Raw genomic sequence first — 23,571 nt, forward strand, 5'->3', positions numbered from 1 at the left:
ATGAATAAAGCCAAAAGGAAAGACTGGGACACCAAAACTTCTTTGCAACTAATTGATGAGTTTAGGCTACAAGAAGTACTTTGAAATCCAACAAATCAGTATTATTTTTCTAAAAATAAAAAACATTATGCGTGGTGTCACCTAGCAAAACAATTTGATACTGATATAGAAGAAGTGAAATTAAAAATTCAAAGCATTCAGGGGTCGTATCGTCGGGAAAAAGCCAAAGTGAAAAAAAGCCTTGGAACTGGAAAAGGTAATATACTGCATTTACATAATATCGAGGACTTAGTGCACACTTGTTATAAGTTACATAATTGAAATCAACTTAAAAATATATGTGGTTTCTTTTTAATGTATAAGTTGAATTCATGTAATATTCATTTACTTACCTGATGTAATAGCATTTTTAAAAAAAATGTATGGACTTATAACAATTACCTTTTGTAAACATATTATAATAGTTTTATAATAATATATAAATTGAAATATCAAACAGTTTAATTTAATTATTTTTTATTTTTAGGAGCTAATGAAATATTTCGTTCAAGTTGGTATGGTTATGATGCAATGAGTTTTTTAAAGGAGAGAGATGATCCAAGGCCGACAATTAATTCAGAAAATGTAAGTTTTTGTATATAGGTATAAATAATAAGTAACAAATAAAGTTGGTTAATAATTAGTTGTTATAATTACATTTTACATACTTTTATAAATTATTTTTTGCCAAACTTAAATTATTTAACTTATTTTTATTAGTTTTATATAAGCTGCAAGATATTAACCTAACCTACAGACAAAAAAAATACTCTCATATATACAAATTAAGCATTTTGCCATGGTAAACTTCCATCTGTTAAAAAAAAGTCAAGTGGCATTCGGGGATTGCCGCGATAAAGCTATTGCATATTAAATAAATAAGAAGTTGATATAATTTTAAATATTTTTATTATTGTTCTAGTTATACAGAAGTTTGTATCATAGAAACTATAGGCCTATGATAACTAAAATATGAAACATAAGTTTGAGATTTAATATTCTCCAAATATCTGGAAAATTCGGCGTCGATGGTGGTCCCATATTTTGTAGTATATTCTTGTGGATCATTATTTATACGTAAATTTAATTTTTCTAAGAGAAACGTTGTTAGTCTCTCTGATTTTTTATCAGCGAAGTTGATGTTGAAATCGCCAGCCAAGATAAGTGGAAATTTATGGGAATTTCCACCAAGTATTTTTGACCCTTCTACAGTGTACTCCAGTAAAGTGCGATGAATAAAATTTTTTTTTTTTTATATTATTATATTATATTATAACACTACCCTGGCGTGCACACTGCACGCGTTGTATATAGCAACTATATATCGTCGCTGAAACTGCAACACCACATATCTCAAAATTTGACAAATGAGTTTGTTTTGTTGGTAGATAAGTGAATAATAATAAAAAAAAACGATAACGCAGCATGTCTCATACACTGTGTAATTTTATCATATCCACTATCCAGATATAAATATATAAATGTATATTATATAATATAAACCGTATAATTATTAATTATAGGTACATTATTATTCCTTGGAAATATATCTGCAAACAATAGCCGCCGACAGCCGACCTTCGATCGCAGATAGCATTGTATGACAATACGGGTCGCCGCGCGGTAGACAGGAGGGGGATTACGGGATTCCGCAGGTAGTGGTCACGCTTTTTCGTTACGAAAAATTTTTTTTCAGTCACCACACCAGGCCTGCGATAAAAGCTATGCAATAGCTTAATAATCTGCAAATTGTTCCCTTATTTCTTGTGCATTAAGAGGAGGTCGGCGAGGTATATTTCTTATAGGTAGTAGTGATGATGCATTTTCCCCTCGTCTCCAACTTCCATGTATTATCTGGCCTTCTTCTTCTCTATCAAAAGTTCCTGGTGGATTGTATATATTTTTAGACGTTTTACTTTGTCGTAAAAAGTTGTGTAGATGAACAATTGCCATGACGACAATTTGGGCTCTTTCGGGTTCCAATAAAAGATGTTTCCTTAATACTCGAAAAACTGCAGATGAAATTCCAAACACGTTTTCAACAGTTCTTCGAGCACGACTTAAACGGTAATTGAAAACTCTTTCCTTTGATCCTACATCATGTGTCCCAGAATATGGCTTCATAACGTTAGTTGTTAATGCAAATGCTTCATCTGAAAGAATCACATATGGCAAGTCAATGTTTTTTCCTGGCAATGGCGTCGGGGGTGGTAAGTTCAAATTCCCTCTTTCGATTTTTCTAAATAGTTCACTATTTTTGAATACACCTCCGTCCGATATCCTTCCTTGACATCCAACGTCGAAAAAAAGGAAATTATAATCTGCATCCACTAATGCAAACAGAACAATACTAAAAAAAGACTTATAGTTGTAGAATTCACTACCACTATTAATTGGAGATTGTAAGACTACGTGCTTTCCGTCTATTGCTCCTATACAATTTGGATGATTCCACATTGTTCCAAATCGTTCAGCGATTTTTAGCCATTTATTGGAGTAGAAGGCATCTAAAGAAAATAATTTATTATACTATTAATTTAACTTAAACAGTTTTACATACCTAGATAAAATGTATTGAAAATTAATATAACTTATACAAATTTTTTGAAAAATTCGTCGTTGAAAAATTATTAAAACAAGCTTTTTAAATAGTATCATGTTTAGGTGAAATATTTTAATTCATTTTCACAGCTTATAAAAATAAAGCAATATCAATCCGTAACTCCTGTCTTAACGTTTGATAAATTTTATAAGGCAAATGTAAAAATGTGGACAACTGGGTACCTCTCTGCTGTATAGTAGTTGTCGAGCATGTCTACCGGGTACGTTATAATATGCTGATCTCAAAAATCGGAGCATTTTACTACCCCAAATGTTGATGAGATAATTTTTATTTTTAAAAATAATTCTGAAAAAAACAAAAATATATATAACTTATGGTTATTATAACTCAGAATCGTATTTTTTATTATGACAGTAACCTACTCAATTATGAGGTACACTAAAACCCTACTAGTTCTCGATTGTTTATTAATAAAATTTACTAATGGTTAATCATTTTACATGTATTAATTACAAATATATTTTATTTTCAGCTACAAAATGAAGTTGAAGAAGCTTCTTCTGACTATAGCTACAGATATTATAATGATAACCTTTCGTTGGACATTTCGGAAATACAAGGGCCATCGACACAGCAATTGTCGCCAGCGCAAAATGAAATAGTGCCACCACCCAGCAGGAAAGATAGTGTTGATGAAATTATTAGTCCTGGGAATCCAAATCAACCACGAAAGAAGAATAAGAAAAACACAACCAATACAATTGATCATAAAATTGATGAAGCGTTCAACATTCTGAAGAGGTCTGCGTCAAGCTTTGAGTCAAATTCATCCGATGAATGTACAACATATGGCGCCCATGTAGCAAACAAAATAAGATCTTATCCGCCACAGACTCGAGCGATCGTCCAACACTATATTAATAGCATACTTTTTGACGCGGACATGGGAAGATATGATTACTATTCTGCAAACCCACATATTCTTTTTCAAAATCCAGTACCACAAACAAATCTAAGTTTCTATTACTCGAATACTCATATAGACCCTTCAAAACACTCTTCATCAAATTCGGTTGATACACCAAGGGAGTTTTTATCTGAGTCTACGTCATCTGTATTAGATCTAGGTAATCATCCGACATAGAATTAAATAAAAATATAAATTGCTAGGTACTTGTAAATATCGAGAAAAACAATTGTGTACAAACAAGAAATTTTATAATGATATATTGCTTGGTAATTTTTCGCATGACACCGACAATATTTAAGTGTGGTAATTTTCTGATTTAAAAATGTATATTCAGAGATTTGTCTGTATGAAAGAATTTTTTCTTATAGATATTTATTATTTTTATTATTATGAGTTTATGACTGTTAAATTGTTAACCCAAAGGATATTTCAAAAGTTGTTTTGTTATTTTTTTTATAATAGGCATGTTTTTAAAAAGTAATCGTTTTTTGTTAATAAATATTGTTTGTTTCTCAGTTTTTAAAGAATGTTGATTAGTTGAATAAATTAATGATAAAATTGACTCCAGTTAAAATATATTATACTTTTTATTGAACTTACCTTTATATATGTCTTCAATACTTTAACAAGTGCGCTACAAATTTCTGGAATTATAGTAAAAATGATCGGTTTAGACATTTTAAACAGATATTGCAAGCTACTATACGAATCTCCTGTAGCGAGAAATCGTAACGTCACTGCTAATCGTATTTGGACTGTAATAGCAGGTCTCATATTAGTATTTTGTTTGTATATAAGTGGGCCAACAAGGCAAATTATTTTTTCAAAATTTTCTGAAGACATTCTGGTGAAATTTTGAAAGTGAAATACATTTACGTCATTTTTTATACTGTTTATCATGTTGGAGCCTCTATCTTCGTTATCTCTATAAATTTGTGACATCCACCATCGTCTTTTACGAACATTTTTTTTTCTTTTTTTTTTCGCAAGCTCACACATTACAATGAAAGCTGCATTTGTAATTTGTAATTGATCACTCATGATTAAACAACAAAAAACACGATTTACGTTTCCACTTTTCAATTTAAAAAAATGTAGAGTTTATAACTTATTACTTAGTTCAATTAAAATGTAAACACCTTTAAACATAAAGTAAACTCGATTACATTCTCGCATGGCGTATAGTCTACTACTGAAAAAAACGCAGGGAAAATCCGGGATTTGGTCGAATAACCACGCATGGGATGTGTGTGCGACGCACTATGTCCACACGAAAGAATACATTCTTCCACATGCTCACGCGAGCTTGTTCGTGTTCGAAGGTGCTCACTTTGTTCGCCACACAATGTGCGCTCGTGTGTACATACCTTAAGAATATAATATACAATATACATCAGTTATATGCGAGCTATTCAAAATATCATTGATGTGTTATTGTGCCTGTTTGTGTAGGCAGTGTGTAGACGTGTAGTGTGGTCTTGTACTCTTGTGCACATATTTATTATAATTATCCCCAATAATAAATTATGGACTTTGGATTATGGTGTACCTACACGGCAGTCGACGGACGACGAGTCGACGACACAACGTTGTAACATAATATTCGGCCGTAGCCCGTATAAATCGGGATAATTAGAATTTAGAAATAATATAAAAGTGGCATGGAAAATTATTACCTATTACTTTGTTATTGTTCTGTATTTGTGCAAGGATGATTTATTAATTTAATAGGAATTTAACATTTTAAGACATATTCATAATTTACATAATGTCATGCATTGAGATACGTGGATTATTTATTAAATAATTTTGAAAGTACGTAAGCCAAAAGTAAAAGCGTGAGCCACCCCATAGCCAAGGGCGTCAAGTAGGGGCAGTTTCACCCCCCTTGGTTTTTTTGAGCCAATTATCATAATCATTATTGATGGTTTAAATGTCCTAAAGAAACTTTAAAAAATGCCTCAATCATTTAAAAATAGTGCACCTGTACATTTAGTGGGGAACGTGAATAAGGTCCGAACGGGGACGCGCGAGGCCCACGAGGGGGTAAAACTCGAAAATCTCGAAGTGATAAGACGTTGGTGATTACTAGAGCGCGGATTTCTATGCAATTGCATATTTGTTTCCTTTTAATATTTTTGGATTTTTGTCAGTATTCTCTACGAATCATCATAATTTGAAGCAAATGGTGAAATTTTTTTTTGCATATTTCTGCATATTTCAATGTTATTGCATAATTTTGCATATTTATGCAAAATTCAAAACGTATTGCATATTTATTGCATATTGAAGCAAAAATTTAAAAAAAATGTATAAAATAATATTTTGTCAAGTAGAAAAATTAAAAATACATTTTATGGGCATGACGTAAACTTAATCGCTCTTGCTCTGTCTGTCGGTTATCGTCGTTATCGACATACCACTCTGTTACATCGACGATTAGAAAATAATCTATGTACTTTGTACTATGTACTTTTGTGTCTACCTATAATCTTAATACCTCTTGCTGTATCAGTCAACTATCGACATACCACCGACTCAGTAAATTCAGTTTCATCGTTTGTCGTTGTCCGTAAATTGTTAACATGCCGAAAATAAGTAGTTCAATTTGCAACAAAATTCGAGGATGGATTTCTTCAGCAAACCAAGACACCGAAGTTTTCACTACAGACGGAAAATTAGTATTTTGTAATCCTTGTGGAAAATCTATTGTTTGTGAGAGGAAGTCTCAGGTAGATCAACACTTAAAAACAGGTCAGTACTTATACAAATAGAAATATATTTTGTTTATTTATTTTCTATATTTTTTATTTTAGCTGCCCATGTATCTGCACTTAAAAATAAGTTATCAAAACAACAATTAATTACAACTAATTCTAGATCAAGTTCTAACATTTTTTTTGAAGATTTATGTTTTGCTATGGTCTCTTCTGACATACCCTTACACAAATTAAAAACCGAACAGTTTCGTAATTTTTTGAATAAATACATTGATCATCCTATACCAGATGAAAGCACATTGCGAAAGACCTATGTAAATATATGCTATCAAAAAACAATGAATGAAATTAAAGAAAAAATTGGGAAAAACTTTATTTATATTGTTGTTGACGAGACAACTGATACACGGGGCTTATACATTGCAAGTTTACTTGTAGGAGTTATGAATAAAAATTTTTCTGGGAAACCATATCTTTTAGCATCTAAACAATTGGAGAAAACAAACAATGAAACGATTACCCGATTTATCAATGACTCCTTAAAGTTATTATGGACAGATGTGGGAATGGAGCAACGTGTATTACTTTTATTAACAGACGCAGCGTCATATATGGTGAAAGCAGGGAAGTCTTTAAAGATATTCTATACTAATATGATCCATGTAACGTGTACCGCTCATGCTTGTAATCGTCTTGCAGAAAAAGTAAGGGAGTTATTTCCAAAAGTTAATACTTTAATTAATAATGGGAAGAAAATATTTTTAAAAGCGCCGAGTCGAATCTCTATTTTTAAAGAAGAAATGAATGATATCCCTTTACCACCTGTTCCAGTTCTTACAAGGTGGGGAACATGGGTAAATGCTGCGTTATATTACGCAGATTATCTTACCAAATATAAAAAAGTTATCGAGAGACTGGCAATGGATGATGCGCAAAGTAATAGAAAAGTTTTGAATATAATTGAAGATGGTACTGTTGTCAATGATTTAACATTTATATCAACTCATTTGGCATTTTTAGTGATAGTCATAAAAAAACTGAAAACTCAAAATATGACTTTACATGAAAGTTTTTCAATAATTGACGAAATCAAAGAAAAAATTAATTCTATTCCTGGGCCAAAAGGTGCAACACTTACTACAAAATTAAATGAGCTTTCCAATAAAAATAAAGGTTTAGAAATTCTACGAAAAATAAATGCAGTACTATCAGGCGAAAACGTTCAGCTCGAAGATGTTTATCAAGACCCGAAAATAATAAGTTGCTTCAAATATGCCCCAACAACTTCGGTTGACGTCGAACGTTCGTTTTCAGTATTTAAAAATATGTTAACTGATAAACGTCATAGCTTCACTGAAGAAAAACTTGAAATGCATATGATCATTCATTTTAATAGTAAATAAAATTAAAAAAATTTAAAGAGAAATTTATATAAGTATTTAATATTTTAGTATTTAAGTAATTAATTGTTATAAGAAGTTTAATTTGTAAAATTTTAAATAAATAAAAAAAATGAATTTCATGATTTTTACTGCATATTTTTGCATATTTTCATGATTTTTACTGCATATTTTTTGCATATTTTCATGATTTTTACTGCATATTATATGGCATATTTTGATACTTTTTAGTGCATAAAAATCCGCGCTCTAGTGATTACGCAGCGACGGCTCCGCCGCCGCCGAGAGACCACCCACCGGTTCACTAAAGGGTTCGGATTTAATACAACAGTAATCATTGACATTGGCGTTTTTGAATTCTGGTGACCCTTCCACTTCTCTTGTCACTGATTTATTAGTGGCCAAAGGTAGTGATAATGGGAATCCATCAACAAGGAATAATGAAACAACCACTGTTCTAGATGATCTTTGAAGATTTTGTCTTTATTAGCTGCATAGCAATACATCTATATGTCGATAAGAAAATACCAATTTCAAATGGTTTAAGCTATCTAAGCTGTAACTAGCTGCTATTAAAACATTTTTATGTAGTCTATCATATATATTCAAACTCATACTAGCATAGTATGATTTTTAAAGCAAGTAAAGCGACATCCACTTGCCCACCTTTTTTTATTTGATTTAAGTATATCTCGGTCGAGTTTTATTTCGGGTGCACCGTTTCTACACCGAAAAATTTGTTTCTAGCCCTCCTTAATAGTCCCCCCCTAGTCAGGGTGCTTTCGACTCCCCCCTTAAAAGTTATTTCGGAAAACTCGGCAAGTCATCGTACGTTTCTGAAACTTTATGATTCGTATAGTGTGGATGTCAGTGATTAAGTTCGGTGTCTTTTGTCGAGACCGTACGAGCCTTTTTTACCCGTCTTTGAGGGGTTTGTGTAGGGTAAGTAGCTGTGTTTTTCGTGTTTTTCGGCACGAATACTTAGATGTCGGGCGCTACGATCTGTTTTGTAGTCGGAATATATTGAGCAATTTACGCCGGAACGATTGGCACCGAGATGAAGTTGATCCGAATTTCGGTTCGGGAATTATGATTTTTAGAGTGTTTTTTGTGCTTAAAAAATAACGTATTTGCGTGTTTTTTAGATTTTTTTTTGCGTCTGATCACTACAAAATTTAAGAAATCTGATGATTCGCTGTACGGGGATTCAAAAAACGCCTATGGTGGAAGTACCTATGACCATTATTTCTCCCGCAATCGTAGTAGCAAAAAGTTTGAAAACAAATTAGGTATGCCATTATTCGTATTACCTAGTTGTCTCCTTGGGGTATACGTCTGTTTAACGTTGTTTGTAATAATTTTTTTTAAATTTTTTTACGCACTCATTTAAGTAGGCTTGTGGTTAGTTGGTCATTCATTAATGTAAATCAATTTGAAGTGTGAGGTAGCTGCAAAAAAAATAAAACCGAGCGTCTTCTTAATTTTTCTTTTGACTTGTATTATTTTTCGAAAAAAAATACAAAAAAACCAACCATGGCCAGTGTCGAACCACGCCACACGTCACCTAACCTAACCTAACCGGGGATTAGAATAAACATGAATACTATGCAATGTGTATCATAACGGCATGGCTAAATAGTTATTAAAACTTATTAATATTTACCCATGGTTCTGAGACCAGTATACCAGGTACTAAAAAATGAATTCTTATCAGATTGAAAGATTGTATTTTTAAAATCGATATTACAGTCAACCAATTAAAAACCATAGAAGCCTAATTAGTAATTTAAAAATAGGTAATGTCAACTTTTAATTTTTCAAATAGCTTTTGATTTGAATTCGTTAAAAATTGTATTATAATGCCTAACATAAAGGACATAATAATTAAGTGCGGTTTTCAAAGTATTTATAGTAATATTGTATTTACAAATAGTAAAGGTTTAAATTTAGCCGATAGTGGTCATGTAACTTTTGTTACTGAAGTGAGACCACCAAATAATTGTTCTGTGATCACAGCAAGTATTATAAGACAAACGTCCGTTACATTACACCCATGGCAAGTTAAACTAGAAGTAGGTTATTAATTTATAAAGAATTCAATTTATTTCAATAATTATTACTAACACGTGTGCCATATACCTTATTCATACAGTTAGATGATACCAGAACCATAAAGAGATGTTTTTGTAATTGTCCAATTGGAGCTTCTGAAAAGTGCAAGCATGTTGCTGCATTAATACATTATATTAACAATGAAGTTAGCTTTTCAAAAACTGATTTTCCTCAGGTTTGGGGGAAACCATCAAAAGTGGGGGAAGAAAAATATAAAAAAGGTAGAACAATTGAACAGCTCTTTCCACCCATAAAAAAACTTAAAAATGAAATACTAAGTATTAGCCATTATGATTTGGTTAATACCTATGATATATTGTCAATTAATTGTGGTGTAAATAAGATGATACAAGAGGAACTAATGTCAGAAGATGATAGAGAATGTAAAATGTGTTTAAATGAAATAATAGATAGTACTGAAATATTTATGAAAAATTATAGGTTAATGAATTCAGTTCTCAAGAATCAATCAAGTTGTGATCACAGCTATGTTACTCAACTCATTAAATTTCCTTTGAATAAAAATGAGGATAAGTTTTATTTTAATATGATTGTAGTGGAAAAAGAAGAAGTTACATCTATTTTCAATAGCACATTGGAACAATCTAATAGTAACAAATGGACAGAACACAGAAAAGTAAGGATTTCTGCAACTAAATGCCATAAAATAAAAATGTGTAAAAATATGTCAGCTGAAAATCAACAAAAAATTGTTGAAATTATTTCTAATGATGTGAAATTAATTGGTAAAGCAGCGTTAAATACAGCATATGGTACACAAACTGAAATTATAGCTATTGAAACATATTGAGAAATGTTCAACAAAAAAACAATAAAAGCCGGACTTATAATTCATTACAAATACCCTTGGTTATGTGCATCACCAGATTCATTGGTTTTATCTCAAAATGGCGAAATAAATAAAATCTTGGAAATTAAATGCCCTATAAGTTGCAAAAACAAACCTATAGTGGATGAAGACACAGGAAATCTAAACTTAAAATATTTGAAATATGAAAATGGAAAAGTAGTATTAAGGTCATCTCATCAATATTATACACAATGCCATATTTTAATGTTTGTTTCTGAGTTAAATGAATGTGATTTATTTATATATAACACTATAGATCCATTATTAATAACTATAAAAAAAGATGAAAATTTTTTAAAACAAGTTCTTTTTAAAATAGAATGTTTTTATTTTAAATATTATTTACCAAAATTGGCATATATTAAAAAACTAAAAATATAAAAAAACATACAAAATAATGTAAATGTATAAAATATAAGATATACATACTTATAATTAGGTAGTATGTAAATATTATTAAAAACAGAATAATAATTTTTCTTTTTTGTTTGATTAATTGAGGTTAAGGTAATAAGGTTGTTGAATAAAATGTATTGTATACAATATAACATAAATTGTTTAAAAAAGGGGGGTGTAACATGAAATAGTGTGCAATTGTATTGCACTTGTAATTAGTCACAATCAAAATTTCATTTTTTATCATTTTTTATTATTGGAGGTTGTAAATTTGTCAGAACACAACACTTATGAACAATATCATCTATATGAGGTAGAAGCTCTATTTGTATTTTATTTAACACTGTGAGTTTTTAACCTAGCAAAGAATCTTTTCACATGGATTCTGATGCTAGCAATGGAGTATGTTTCAAGAACCTCTTGTTCAGTGAATCTCCCATGATGTAATACAGGAGGCATGACTAATATTGAATTTTTATTTTCACAGTCTGTTTTTATGCCATGAAAGCCTTTATCTGCTAATACTTGATCCCCTGGTTCCAATTTGGATAAAAATCCTGAGTCACTAGCTCTTCCTTTATAACATTTAGAAATAAACGAAACTGCTCCACTGGGAGTGATTGCAGCTAAAAATTTTACAGTATAACAGCCTTTGTACCTAGAGTACATATACACTCTTTGTTCAATTGTGGGGGGCTGTTCAACTTTAATTTCAGTATAGTCTATAATACAGCGGGGGTATTAGGGTATAATTTTTTAAATCCTTCAGGTAAAGTTTCTTTAATTGTACTTTTACTGGGCCAAAAAATTAGATTTTTCGTTTTTATGCTTAATATCTCTAAACACTGGAAAAAAATTCTACTTACAGAAGTACGGTGTATATTAAATAAAACACCAATTGCTGAAAATGTTAAGTTATGTTTTATTTTTATCAGAAATATTAATAATCTATCATTTTTACTTGTAGAACTATTGCATACTTGTGGTAGCATTGAACATAATAGGTCGAACACTTTATAAGTAGTACCAGTCAAGTCTTTGAGTGAATTTTCATTTTTTATTGAATTAAATCCATGAAATCTATCACAAGATAAGCATGAATTTATACTGCTTGAATCTGGACCACAAGATTTATCAGAGGTAGATGTAAGGATATTATAAAAACCACGACAGACATTTGGGGAAGTTACTTGAGTTCTAACATTTTGATTTTCAAATGAACATTCAAAAGAAAACTGAACAGATTCTACAGGTTCAAATGCAACCTGAGTACTAGCATCACAAGTAGATACAGTTTTACAAGGATTATCAGTTAAGATGTCATCTAAATTACAATCAGTTGTATTTTCCAAAGCAGAAGAAGTAGATTTAATTTTATGGCGCTTTAGGACACGTTGATATCTTGAACAAGACTGCTCTGAATCAACTATTTTTCGCTTGTATACTTCTGGAAAAATTGAAGGCACATAAGAAGGGCTACGAGAATCATTTGACCGCTCATTACCAACAAAGTGTGCACTACAAATCACACTGCACTTTCGGATTCCATGGACTTCCATTTACCCTGAAAAATAAAATAAACCTATTAATTTATAAGCAAAAATTTTTCTAAAATAACCTTATAATACCTATAGTTAGGTACCTATTTTTCATAGCTAGATTTCATAATATTAATCATGGACATAGAAATTGGATATCTACACTTAGTTGATAGTGAATCACTATTATATTGTAACGGTCAATAATATTGATTGAATTTAAGTTATTTAACAAAAAAAAATCATATTTTTAATAGGATTGTCGGTGTACATATTTGTTAAATAATATAATATGAATGTAACTGATATGAATCTAGGTAGGTACTAATATTCTTGAATAATAGATAGATACAAATGACTTAACATAATATGTGCTCTAACTATAGAATATTAATTTAACAAACACCAAAGGTACCTTACTCTGTACGGTTAACTGCGCGTATCCATTTTTCTTTTAGGTCTTTTCATATTTTCGATTAGGAAACGTGTAAAACTTAATATTTTGGGTATTTTTATACATATTATTACAGTTGACCACACAGCATATTTTGTTACTTTTACTCATTTCAAAAAAATATTAGGTCAATTATATACAGATTGATTCAACACAACAAACAACAAACAAGTGACAACTGAAAAGTGACAAATTTGAGAAGTCAATAATCAACTGATTACTGAATACTGATAGAACAACATAAATATTATTATCATTTTGTATATGCTATCATCCAAGTAAATAATAAATATAATTATTATTACCTACCATCTTTTCATAACATAATAACCGTCACAGCCCACAGGTATGTGGTAATAAGTATGATTAATGCTGTAATAAGACACTCTTATATATTTTTATATGACGAATACAACTGTTCAATCATAATTTAAAGATCAAAAGAACTTTATGAGTTATGGCCATTATTTTACATGACCGCCAAGTAATGGTGTGTAACAGTAACAGTATCCCCCAAGTAACGCCGACATTTTCACCCCAGAGCGCTAGTAGTACACATGCACAGCGTCTATAATAATGTCTTTTCCCGTTTGTACGTCACTTTCTCTCCACTCTCCAGCCGTTTTCGTGCCATCGTCGCCGTTTCGCTGTTGCCGAGTTTATTTTTTTTTAGTGTTTTTTGTGTGTTTTCTTTTAAAAAACCGACTCGTCTGCTTCGGTGTCTCAGCCCCAGCAAGTACCTGCTGTCCATTCTTCTTCGCGTAAGTTTTAAGTCTCATTTTTTGTAATTTATTCGTAAAAAAATTTTCATTTCTTTGTGCCGTAAATGATATTCGGATTCTGAGAATCTGGACGTCACCGGCGACGATCCAATCGGTGGACGGCTCTTTATTGTCGTCGTTGATTACTATTGATTACCGGCGAGATTATATTGTTGTCTACCGGTACTCTGGTTTAGGGATTTGAATTACGAAAAACTTTTTTGGCTATACGGTATATTTATTTATTTGATTTAAGTATATCTCGTTCGGGTTTTTACGTGGGTGCACCGTTCCCTTATCAAAAATTTTATTTCGAGACCCTCTAAATAGTCCCCTCATAGTCGGCGTACTTTTGACCCCCCCCTCACACTCTTGGATTATTGTCATCGCCAGTGCGTGGCCGCGGAGCGTCGTATAATTATTTTGTAAACGGCTATGGGTTGTGGGCGGCCACGTGTATGGCGTACCGAAAATTACCCCCCCACCCTTTTTTTTGATTTAAGTATATAGCGTTGGATTTTTAACTTGGGTGCACCGTTTCCTCATCAAAAATTTTTATTTCGAGACCGTCTAAATAGTCCCCCCATAGTCAGCATACTTTTGACCCCCCCCCCCCCCCCCCAAAAAAAAAAAAAAAAGAAAAGATTTTTTGATCGTCAATCTTGTTTATCAATTTCGAGATTTGGCAATATCATTAGTACTATACATGTACCTGGCGCACCTTCGTTTTATATCAGTGTAAGATCACAAAGAAAAGAATGTGCGAAAATCTCAGAAAATTGAAATTAGTTTCAAGAGTATAATCATGTTTTTTATATTTATATTTAATTAATTTTAATCATTTATTGCAAGTGTTATAAAAATGTCTTTTTTAACAGCATTCAATATTGCTTCTAATTCGGTTATTGAATAAATGCCAATAGGTATTTTATAAGTACCTATTATTTGAATATTCACCATTATTATATATTGTAATTTTACTTTCTTTCTCTATACTAATATACTGTTCATTTGAAGTAGGAACATACATTGTTTATTTCTTAATAGTTAATGAAAAATCTATTGTTATGTTTTGAAAACCTAAACCTAACAGTGACATTATAATTACAATTTATTACAAAATAATAATATATGGACCGATATACTACACATTTGAATAATAATTTTGACAGGTTAATATTACTAGTAATATTACTAGCTGAAATAATTTAATACTATGTATGAACAATTTAATTTTTGATTTTTGTAATTTCAGTATAATTTTCAAATTTTAGTATAATATAAATAATTTGTCATAAGTCGCTTCAATAGTTGTAATATACTTCTTATATAATATAGGTGTTATTGGCCAATCGGCAATCACATGAATTTAATCAATATTTAAATAAAAATGATTTATATAAAAATATATAAAGCACTGATAAACTTAAATAACTATATTTTATGTAAAAACTCATATTTTCAATGCCGTTAACAGGGATTAACTTAAAATCTGGTAGAGGTCAGATGTAAAGTATAAAATTTAAAATTTTACATCATCAAAAATTTGTTACAACATTTCCATTTCAACGAAAAAATTGCAGGTTACGATATTATTAGTTTTTTAATACATTTATTGGTATAACATCAAATAGGTAGTTCGAATGTAATTTGATTTTAACTTGAAACTCTTTAAGAAATGTCTAAAATTAATCTTTAATGAAATGAGAGGAAATAAAATAAATAAAAATAAACAACAAACAAACAAATTATTTCTTTAGATTCTTTAAGGTTCTTTTTAACCATGGTCACTTCAGAATCCCTGACATTTTATACTAATATTATTACAAACCATTAAACAATTTCACTTTAATTATAAGTCCAGGACTATGAAAAACCTATTTCAAAATGACTATACAGTTAAATCAAAATTGTCGTTTTGCAGTTATGCAAAATATTAGTAAAAATATAACATGTATTCAAAAAATTAAAACAAACTTTCCAATTACCCCAGACTTAAATAGTAAAATTTAGAAATGGAGAATACTATTAATATAACTTCAATTTAGCCTTAATTATTATTTGATGACAACATATTTCATTGACAAAAGAATTTAGTATTTATCATTGTACAATGTGATACATCAATTAAAAAAAAACCTAATAATATAATAATTTATATTTTATACATATTGAGCATTTATACTATTGTTTACCTACTATTAGTAGTAATTTAAATATAATTGTTAAACCTCATACCTACCTACTTTTTTTTTATAAATTTTTTCTTTGACTTACACAATATTGCTATTATAAGGGATGAAAACACACCACCCACAAAATGGAAACTGGGAAGAGTAGTTAACGTGCATCCTGGTAAGGACGGGATCATAAGAGTAGTAACAATGCGCCTCGGATCCGGGGCAGAAAGCAGAATTGAAGCGTCCTACAGTCAAGTTATGCCTATTACCAACCGAAGCGGACTCTATGTTGGTTGAAACCTCAGGTGTTCGACGGGGGGAGGATGTCCAAGCCAACGAATAAAATATTCACAATTATTATATTACCTCGGACCACCACTCCGCCACCGACCGGCATACACACGACATATTAATTTTATTGTCTAATTGAATTATTATATTATTATATTTACCTGCTGTACTATATTATTGTTATCTATTACGTAAAACGGCACGGCCGCCGACGACGAGCCGGTCCATGTATAATTACCACAGCCGCCTAAGTCGGCAGTCCGTTAATTACCGTTAACGCGAAAGCAGCGCAAATCGTTCTTTTTATTATATTATGCGTTGCAGGCGCGAATCGCCTTGCAAGTTGTAAATATCAAATTATATTGTTTCATATATCGTGATCTGGCTCGAACAGCCGGTTATTTTATTATTGCTTTAGATAATATTAAATTAAATTGTTAGCGCCGGTTCTAATAGCCGTTTGCATATTATTATTATTTGTCTAGATACACCGCGTCGTTATTTCACATAATACTATTATGTTATAATGTCACGACTCACGAGTGCGATTTATTTATTTATTTTTTTTTTTGTACTGTTATATTATTATTATTTAGCCACAAGCGCTGTATCTAGCTATTGCCATTTAAATATTATTGTCTGGCTCGAATAGCCAGTTATTTTATTATTGTTAACTCATTATTGTTGTGCACTTATCATAAAATTATTATACAGGCACAGGTGGTAGCGGCTGGCCAGCAAAGCACCGACAATCTGTGAGTTTTTACATATATATTATTATTATTCATTGTTTTTTATATTGTCGGTACAAGAGTACCGTGTTGTTTATATTCTATATACATATGATTGTGTTGCTGTCCATATTATAATTTTGCTACCTATAATACAACTGGACTTATTTCTCAAAACCGTGTTATTTCTTATTATTATTTTAATTGTAGCACACACACACACACACACACACACACACACACACACACACACACACACACACACACACACACACACACACACACACACACACACACACACACACACACACACACACACACACACACACACACACACACACACACACACACACACACACACACACACACACACACACACACACACACACACACACACACACACACACACACACACACACACACACACACACACACACACACACACACACACACACACACACACACACACACACACACACACACACACACACACCTATATACATACATTTACACACCTACCACACTCTAGCACTCACAGGATTTGCTCGGCGACCCTGTCCACTTTCTGTTGAGTGCTATACATAAATAGCATAGCACAGGTCATAGCACAGGTCATAGCACAGGTCGGTCGGTGTGTACAGAGTGCCTGCGAAGCATCTGGTGACCGGGCACCACCGACTATTATTGTACGTACCCGGCCCAATCACACAATCTACAATCTACATATTGTATTGTGTGTATTAAACACAGTATCAGTGGCGCCGGATCGCCAAAATAAAGGTGTGACAACATTTCATTATGACACACACCCACCTACCCAAAGGTATATTTTCGTGAGTGTTGAAGACCCCCCCCCCCCCCCAAAAAAAAAAAAAAAATTGCTAGCCCCCAAAAAATCAAAGCTGCAGTATAGGCCGCAAAGGTTAAAAATTGCAATCTCACAACTTCAAAACTCAAATTACTCATAACTGTTGAATTTAAATTAATTTTAAATTGCAGTTATGTTATATTTTACTTATATAATTAATAGTTACTTTATATTATACATTTATTTATTTATTTAAAATTAGGGTACAGGCAAATACTAAATTAATTGTTTATTACATTTATGATTAAATATTATTTAGGTACCTCGTACCTACCTAGTGGCTAGTGCCTACTAATACATTTTATAATTTAACTTTCACAAAAGATACAGTGAAATAGTGAATATTATTACTGAATCAAATTAATTCATTACATGACTTCTAAGAAACAAAGTTTTATTTCTTGAATCAAATGCAGCAATTTGAAACACATATATTAAGGTATAGGATTAGAATAGTAGATTCAACTCAACTTTAACAAATAAAGTAAGCACTATAAATATTATTCAAGTAGTAGTAATAGGAGTAAAATAAAAGAATATTTTGATAAAATTTATCAAATAAACGTATAATAAAAAAACTGTTTTATCATGGACATAAACTTTTCCAGTTATCGCTGGGTGCTAATAGTCGGTTGTTATCAATAGTAAATTAAATGAAACTATTATGACAAAATAGAAAGATACAACGGCGAATGCACAGGTCACGGAGACCGTCCTGCATGTTATTTATATACTTTATCCGCTTATTGTATTACTAATAGAATACAAACATACTAACTGTACACGAGATATCTTAATTTGTGGCTATTACTATATACAATGTTAATATACTATTAGGTATTACTATTTTTGTATTGCATAAGTGACACCTAACAGTAGTATCGTACCTACGCCTACCCACCCACGACCCACCCCTTAAAAAGGTGTTACCGCTGTCACACCTTTATACCGTGTTCGGCGCCACTGCACAGTATATATTATATTTTTATCTTTTGAGTTGTAATGATTGTACAATTAACAAAACATTAACATTTGCACAATTTTTAGTTTTCAATACATATAAAGTATGTGATTGTTGATTTCACTATGGCATACTCAAATACCGCTTTGGAATCATAATATAATATATTTTGTAGTTATGATGTGCAGTTCGTCCAAATAGATTTTTTTCCACTTCTTTACAATTAACTTAATTACCTACAAAATTTGAATGTCAATATAATAAATAAATAATATTACAGTTTAAAAATGTATACTTTGTTAATTTATTTTGTAGTGATACTTTAATCCAATATATGAAATTATGAAGCAATATTTTTATTTTCACTGGTACCTAATTATTGGTATTTTTAAACGGAATTGGAAATAGCAGTATGAATATCATATTAACATAGAATATCTTCCAAATTGTGTGTGATGGTAAATTTCATTATGGATTATTTAAATTCCGATTTGGAATCATTATATATTATGTGTATGAATCATTGTATAGGTATTCACTTTTTTTTATGAATTAAAAAGTGGAGATCAAATCATCGGTCTAGGTATGTTTGTTGTAAATATAGATAATTTTAGACTATCTATGTACCAAATCAAAATACCAAAACAAACAAAACTCTTCAATAATTTAATATTTCAAGTCTATAACAATATGTCAATATTTACCTACTATACAAAATTAAGAAAAAAAAAACAAAAAACATTTAGTTGAATTCAATTTAGAAAATGAAATGTACATTGATATTACCTACCTACATTTCTACTGTGCTTACCATACAATAGTAGGTAATTTGTAAGTTGGTAGGTATCTACCTATGTGGTTCAAATATCAAAGATCTAACCTTTTATTTGTTTAATATATAGGTACCATCAAACATCTCAAACCGTCAATTTTGTTTTGCAATTTTATTATAATTTTTTTTTTTATTTTTAGATTTATCGTCCTTTGAATTTTCCTGCTTTGAATATAGTCATGGACCAAGGACCCTCAGTAAGTATATTTTATTTATTTGTTAACTGTCATTTCATGTGACTTTTCATGTTTTTTTGTTATTCAGACTAGTATAGCAGGCCAAGATTTTGGAGGTTTTGTTGATGAACCCGTGAGCGTAAGTTTATCACGTACATCTTATAATTTTTTTACTCGCAAGTTCATGTTTTATGTTTGTGTTGATATTTGTTTACGAATTTTGATTTTTGATTAAACAATTTTACGTTTTTTTTAGGAATCTCAGCCTCTACCGATTACCGGTAACTCAAACGATGAACAAACAAATCCGCGACCTGGGGTAAGTGGCATTATGATATCAATTTTTTTGTCTGTTACCCAATTCCACATCACCCTAGTGAGGTTAAGCAAATTTATTTATAGCATGGGATGTTTTAAGGGATGATTTTCCATTTTGTTGTGTGTTTGGGTATTTTTTCAAGTTTATTATTTTTAAAGTTATTGGGGAGGATAGTGTTTTGTATAGTGATTTTTAAATTTAAATTTCAAGTTTACCGCACTGACGCTTGACGACGTCAATAAAATGAAGCCGGTCGAGGTTGACGTTGATAGCATCGTGTACGGGTTCTCCTCGCTTCAAGCGTATAAACCCAGCATGCCATTCGATGTGAACATCACCGGCAACTGTGTTCCATGCAAAAACATCAAATTGCTGCAGGGGATATTTGGTGTGTTGCGGAAGAGTAAGTATGAACGTTTAATCGAGGTTAGGTCAGGTTTATTAATTTGTTTTAATTTTATAGCCTATTCTCACGTCGAGTTTACTCTAGGGGGTGACCCACCCATTAGGGTATTGGTTAGCATCCCGACGGGACTTCGCTCCTCCGAAGTGACCTCGGACACCTCGGAGGACGAGTTTGACGTAGAGGAGGTCGTCCATTACGATTACCGAAAGTACTTCCTCGACACAATTCTGGGCCCAGCTATCCTCAAGTTGGATTCAGACTGTCGTAGTATAAGGAAGGGGTCCGGCAATCCATTCACAAGTAAGTGGCACCTCCACCCCGCCGACTGGCCGAAGTTGGCATTAGAGGTGGAGCGGTTGACCACCGAAGCCGGCACGTTTGGCCTTTTTTTGTAAGTGTCATCTTGTGTATTTCTTTTGTATTTTCCTTATTGCAATCGTACATTAATTTATTGAATTGTAGGTTTTATGTGGCGCTCCATGGTTTGCAGCTGCCACAGGATGCTGCCCTTAACATTATTGGCCGGTACATTGACCCTTACCGCGCCACTATCGTTATTGTTCAATGCTATTTTGCCGTTGAATTTACGATGAGGTCGTCGGTGAAGGCCGTGCTAGTGGACCGTCGTGTAGCCCAGGCGTTGCTCAGTGGGGTCAAATTTTACCCTGGTCTGGGGGTGTACGACTATGGGTATTTTACAGCCGATCGAGTTGGTCTACCCCATCAAGTAATTTATTTTTCTTTTAAATTACTTAATGTTGATTTTTAACGATTTTTAACGATTTTTAACGATTGTTATTGTATGATTTAGCACCTTCTCCCCATGTGCCGGTACGTGCAGGCTTACAACCCGGCCGTACACATCCTTCGCCGTGGCCTGAGTGATACGTCCGTGTTCACGTGGCTGTTGTTGGGCGGTGATAGTTGTCGGGAAAGCTCAATGGCTTCCCTACGGCCTATCGGCAATTGTGCCGCCCAATTCATCGCCGCGTTCAGGGCGTTTCTGCGGGACGCCGTGCGGGGCTCGGGCGTTCGTTTCGAGTGTGTGGTCAGTGGTGACACGTCGTGTGCGGTGTTGTCGCTGATGGCCACATACGGAACTCGGATGTCCGAGTTTTGTCTTACAAATGGGTTGCTTGTGTGTTCTACCAAGGATTGGCCTTACCATGTCAAATCCTTGATGTTGGACACACTGAGTCGGCTCGTGGACTTGGTGGAGGAATTTCAGACGGCCCACTTCCACAATCGTGTAAGTTTATAGCGTGTTTATCTTACTGGGGTAGGTGAGGTTAATGTTTTAATTATGTTTTTGCTGTTGTAGTTGCTGGCGAGCGTCTTTGACTGCGAGATGATGCTCCGGTTCTTTGCGTTTGGTGAGGCACGGGACCTGGACTATAATAGAGTGTCTATTATATTCCCATGTCGCCAAATATTCCCGGTGGCAGGAGGAAGAGTCGGCGGGACGACGATGGTTTCCTCCGGTATGATCCCTCACTGGCCGGAGATTTCAACCGACTATTGCCGTGTCAGATTTTCGGTCATGTACCAGTTGGATCGTTCGTTAGGGTGATACTGGCCGAAATTTTTTCGTCGGTCACCGTCGACTTGTTGTGTTGTACAGCCGAAGACGTAAGTGTTTGTTTGATTTTTTTTTTGTTTTTTTCTTGCTTTTGTTAACATTTCAATACTCTTAATATAATAATTTATGTTTTTGCAGGCAGCAGAATGGTGGCTGACTACCGCTGCCAGACTGGTGAACGTTGAATGCGGGATGAGTGCACCTGCATCATCCGCTACGGCGTTCACCATAAAGCGGCTGGTAATCGAGTACGGTAAACGTAGTGACGCTGAGTTGGGTAGCCTGTCAATATCCGGGGCAGTTAGCTACACGACCGTACTCAATGCATTTGTGCATCCTAATGTGTACAGGCTGGCCATCCTGTACAAATTAGTCTTTCGGCGGTCCGACATGGCGGACGTAGTCGAAAGCTTGGAGTGTCTCATCAACCGGTGTGTGGAGGTCATACCAGTTGTTCTGCTGATGGCACACTCCCATCGCCAGTTGTATGTATATTTTAATTTACATTTTGCTGTTTTACGAATATTATATCAATTTATATTTTGTGTATCTTTTTTAGAAGCGACTGGATGTTTGTGTCAGAGATGGACCTTCGCTCTCGTAGAGTGACCGAAACTCGGGCCGAACTGCAAGACGCTGGTGCACGTCAGTCACTAGTCCGGTTTGGTTAGTTTTTTTTTTTATTTGTAGCCGTTGGTCGGTTCGTGGATTAGGCCTATTGGGGAGACCACGTAAAAAAAAACGCATCCTATATGCTATACCTTTCTGGGTGATGTGGAAATTAGTATCAAACAATTTTTGTGGCCCTAGGTTTTTAATTAACCAAGTATTTATTTATTTATTTTTTTTTTTTTATTAACAGATAGATTGGTGACTGACCGAGCAGGCGTATTATGCAAAAAGGAAAGAGTACTATGCAGCTAACCCACCTCCTGGACCGCTGTATAGGTTTGATGCCAGGCTTCATTATCCGTTCCGCGGGGCCTCTGAGCCATCGATTCCCGATATTGTGTACCGGACCGTGCCTGTTGGGACACCAACCCGCAGGCAGTTGTTCCATTCAATTGTAACCGAGGCTGGCACACCTCCGGCGGAATTGGCCAAGGATGTAGGGGCTGGGGTTCCGAAGAAACCCCTTGTGAGGGACCTCTATGTCAATTGTGCTTCGGGTTTACCTATTTGTAAAATTGAAATTTTTTTCGATTAAGTGTAGTTCTTAATAATTATTTGATTTTTTAATAAAAAATTTTTTTTTTTTTATTGTTAATGAATGATGTGTCCCAGGTCCCCCAGTCACCCACGACCGGTATGTGGCAACATTTAAATTTTTAAATTTTTTTAAATTTGTGTTGGAATTATAAACAAAACACCCTATATAATGTAGTGTATAAGTAATATATTCAC

At 33.0% G+C, this 23,571-nt stretch overlaps 3 protein-coding genes and 2 pseudogenes across 3 annotated transcripts; 4 read left to right on the plus strand and 1 right to left on the minus strand.

Annotated features, from left to right (window-relative positions):
- On the plus strand, positions 1–3,746 carry LOC132952436 (uncharacterized; annotated as a pseudogene).
- A 2,199-nt stretch (positions 3,747–5,945) lies between these two features.
- Positions 5,946–7,695, plus strand: LOC132952437 (uncharacterized). The gene is made up of 2 exons (XM_061024734.1): positions 5,946–6,326; positions 7,313–7,695. Exons 1-2 carry the CDS (start codon positions 6,158–6,160, stop codon positions 7,693–7,695), a joined length of 552 nt encoding a protein of 183 aa, XP_060880717.1. The 5' UTR covers positions 5,946–6,157.
- Positions 7,696–11,304: 3,609 nt separating this feature from the next.
- On the minus strand, positions 11,305–13,174 carry LOC132952442 (uncharacterized; annotated as a pseudogene).
- Positions 13,175–13,687: 513 nt separating this feature from the next.
- On the plus strand, positions 13,688–22,426 carry LOC132952420 (uncharacterized). The gene is made up of 11 exons (XM_061024714.1): positions 13,688–13,824; positions 16,121–17,050; positions 19,828–19,884; positions 19,952–20,002; positions 20,120–20,182; positions 20,393–20,585; positions 20,646–20,979; positions 21,051–21,315; positions 21,400–21,837; positions 21,910–22,217; positions 22,306–22,426. Exons 3-10 carry the CDS (start codon positions 19,867–19,869, stop codon positions 22,156–22,158), a joined length of 1,611 nt encoding a protein of 536 aa, XP_060880697.1. The 5' UTR covers positions 13,688–13,824; positions 16,121–17,050; positions 19,828–19,866; the 3' UTR covers positions 22,159–22,217; positions 22,306–22,426.
- On the plus strand, positions 22,258–23,347 carry LOC132952421 (uncharacterized). The gene is made up of 3 exons (XM_061024715.1): positions 22,258–22,652; positions 22,727–22,833; positions 23,030–23,347. The coding sequence occupies exons 1-3, from the start codon at positions 22,294–22,296 to the stop codon at positions 23,089–23,091; spliced, it is 528 nt and encodes a 175-aa protein (XP_060880698.1). The 5' UTR covers positions 22,258–22,293; the 3' UTR covers positions 23,092–23,347.
- Positions 23,348–23,571: the final 224 nt, after the last annotated feature.

The sequence above is a fragment of the Metopolophium dirhodum genome, chromosome 9 (assembly GCF_019925205.1).
Source record: "Metopolophium dirhodum isolate CAU chromosome 9, ASM1992520v1, whole genome shotgun sequence".
Classification (NCBI taxonomy): domain Eukaryota; kingdom Metazoa; phylum Arthropoda; class Insecta; order Hemiptera; family Aphididae; genus Metopolophium; species Metopolophium dirhodum.

What these genes read in the sequence shown, in the direction of transcription:
- LOC132952437 (XM_061024734.1), top strand. Translation starts at nt 6,158, where the DNA reads ATGCCGAAAATAAGTAGTTCAATTTGCAACAAAATTCGAGGATGGATT. An exon ending in AGATCAACACTTAAAAACAG is followed by an intron (nt 6,327 to 7,312) that starts GTCAGTACTTAT and finishes TGGCATTTTTAG; the next exon opens with TGATAGTCATAAAAAAACTG.
- LOC132952420 (XM_061024714.1), top strand. An exon ending in GGCACGTTTGGCCTTTTTTT is followed by an intron (nt 20,980 to 21,050) that starts GTAAGTGTCATC and finishes ATTGAATTGTAG; the next exon opens with GTTTTATGTGGCGCTCCATG. An exon ending in GAGTTGGTCTACCCCATCAA is followed by an intron (nt 21,316 to 21,399) that starts GTAATTTATTTT and finishes TGTATGATTTAG; the next exon opens with CACCTTCTCCCCATGTGCCG.
- LOC132952421 (XM_061024715.1), top strand. Translation starts at nt 22,294, where the DNA reads ATGTTTTTGCAGGCAGCAGAATGGTGGCTGACTACCGCTGCCAGACTG. An exon ending in GCACACTCCCATCGCCAGTT is followed by an intron (nt 22,653 to 22,726) that starts GTATGTATATTT and finishes TATCTTTTTTAG; the next exon opens with AAGCGACTGGATGTTTGTGT. An exon ending in TCAGTCACTAGTCCGGTTTG is followed by an intron (nt 22,834 to 23,029) that starts GTTAGTTTTTTT and finishes TTTTATTAACAG; the next exon opens with ATAGATTGGTGACTGACCGA.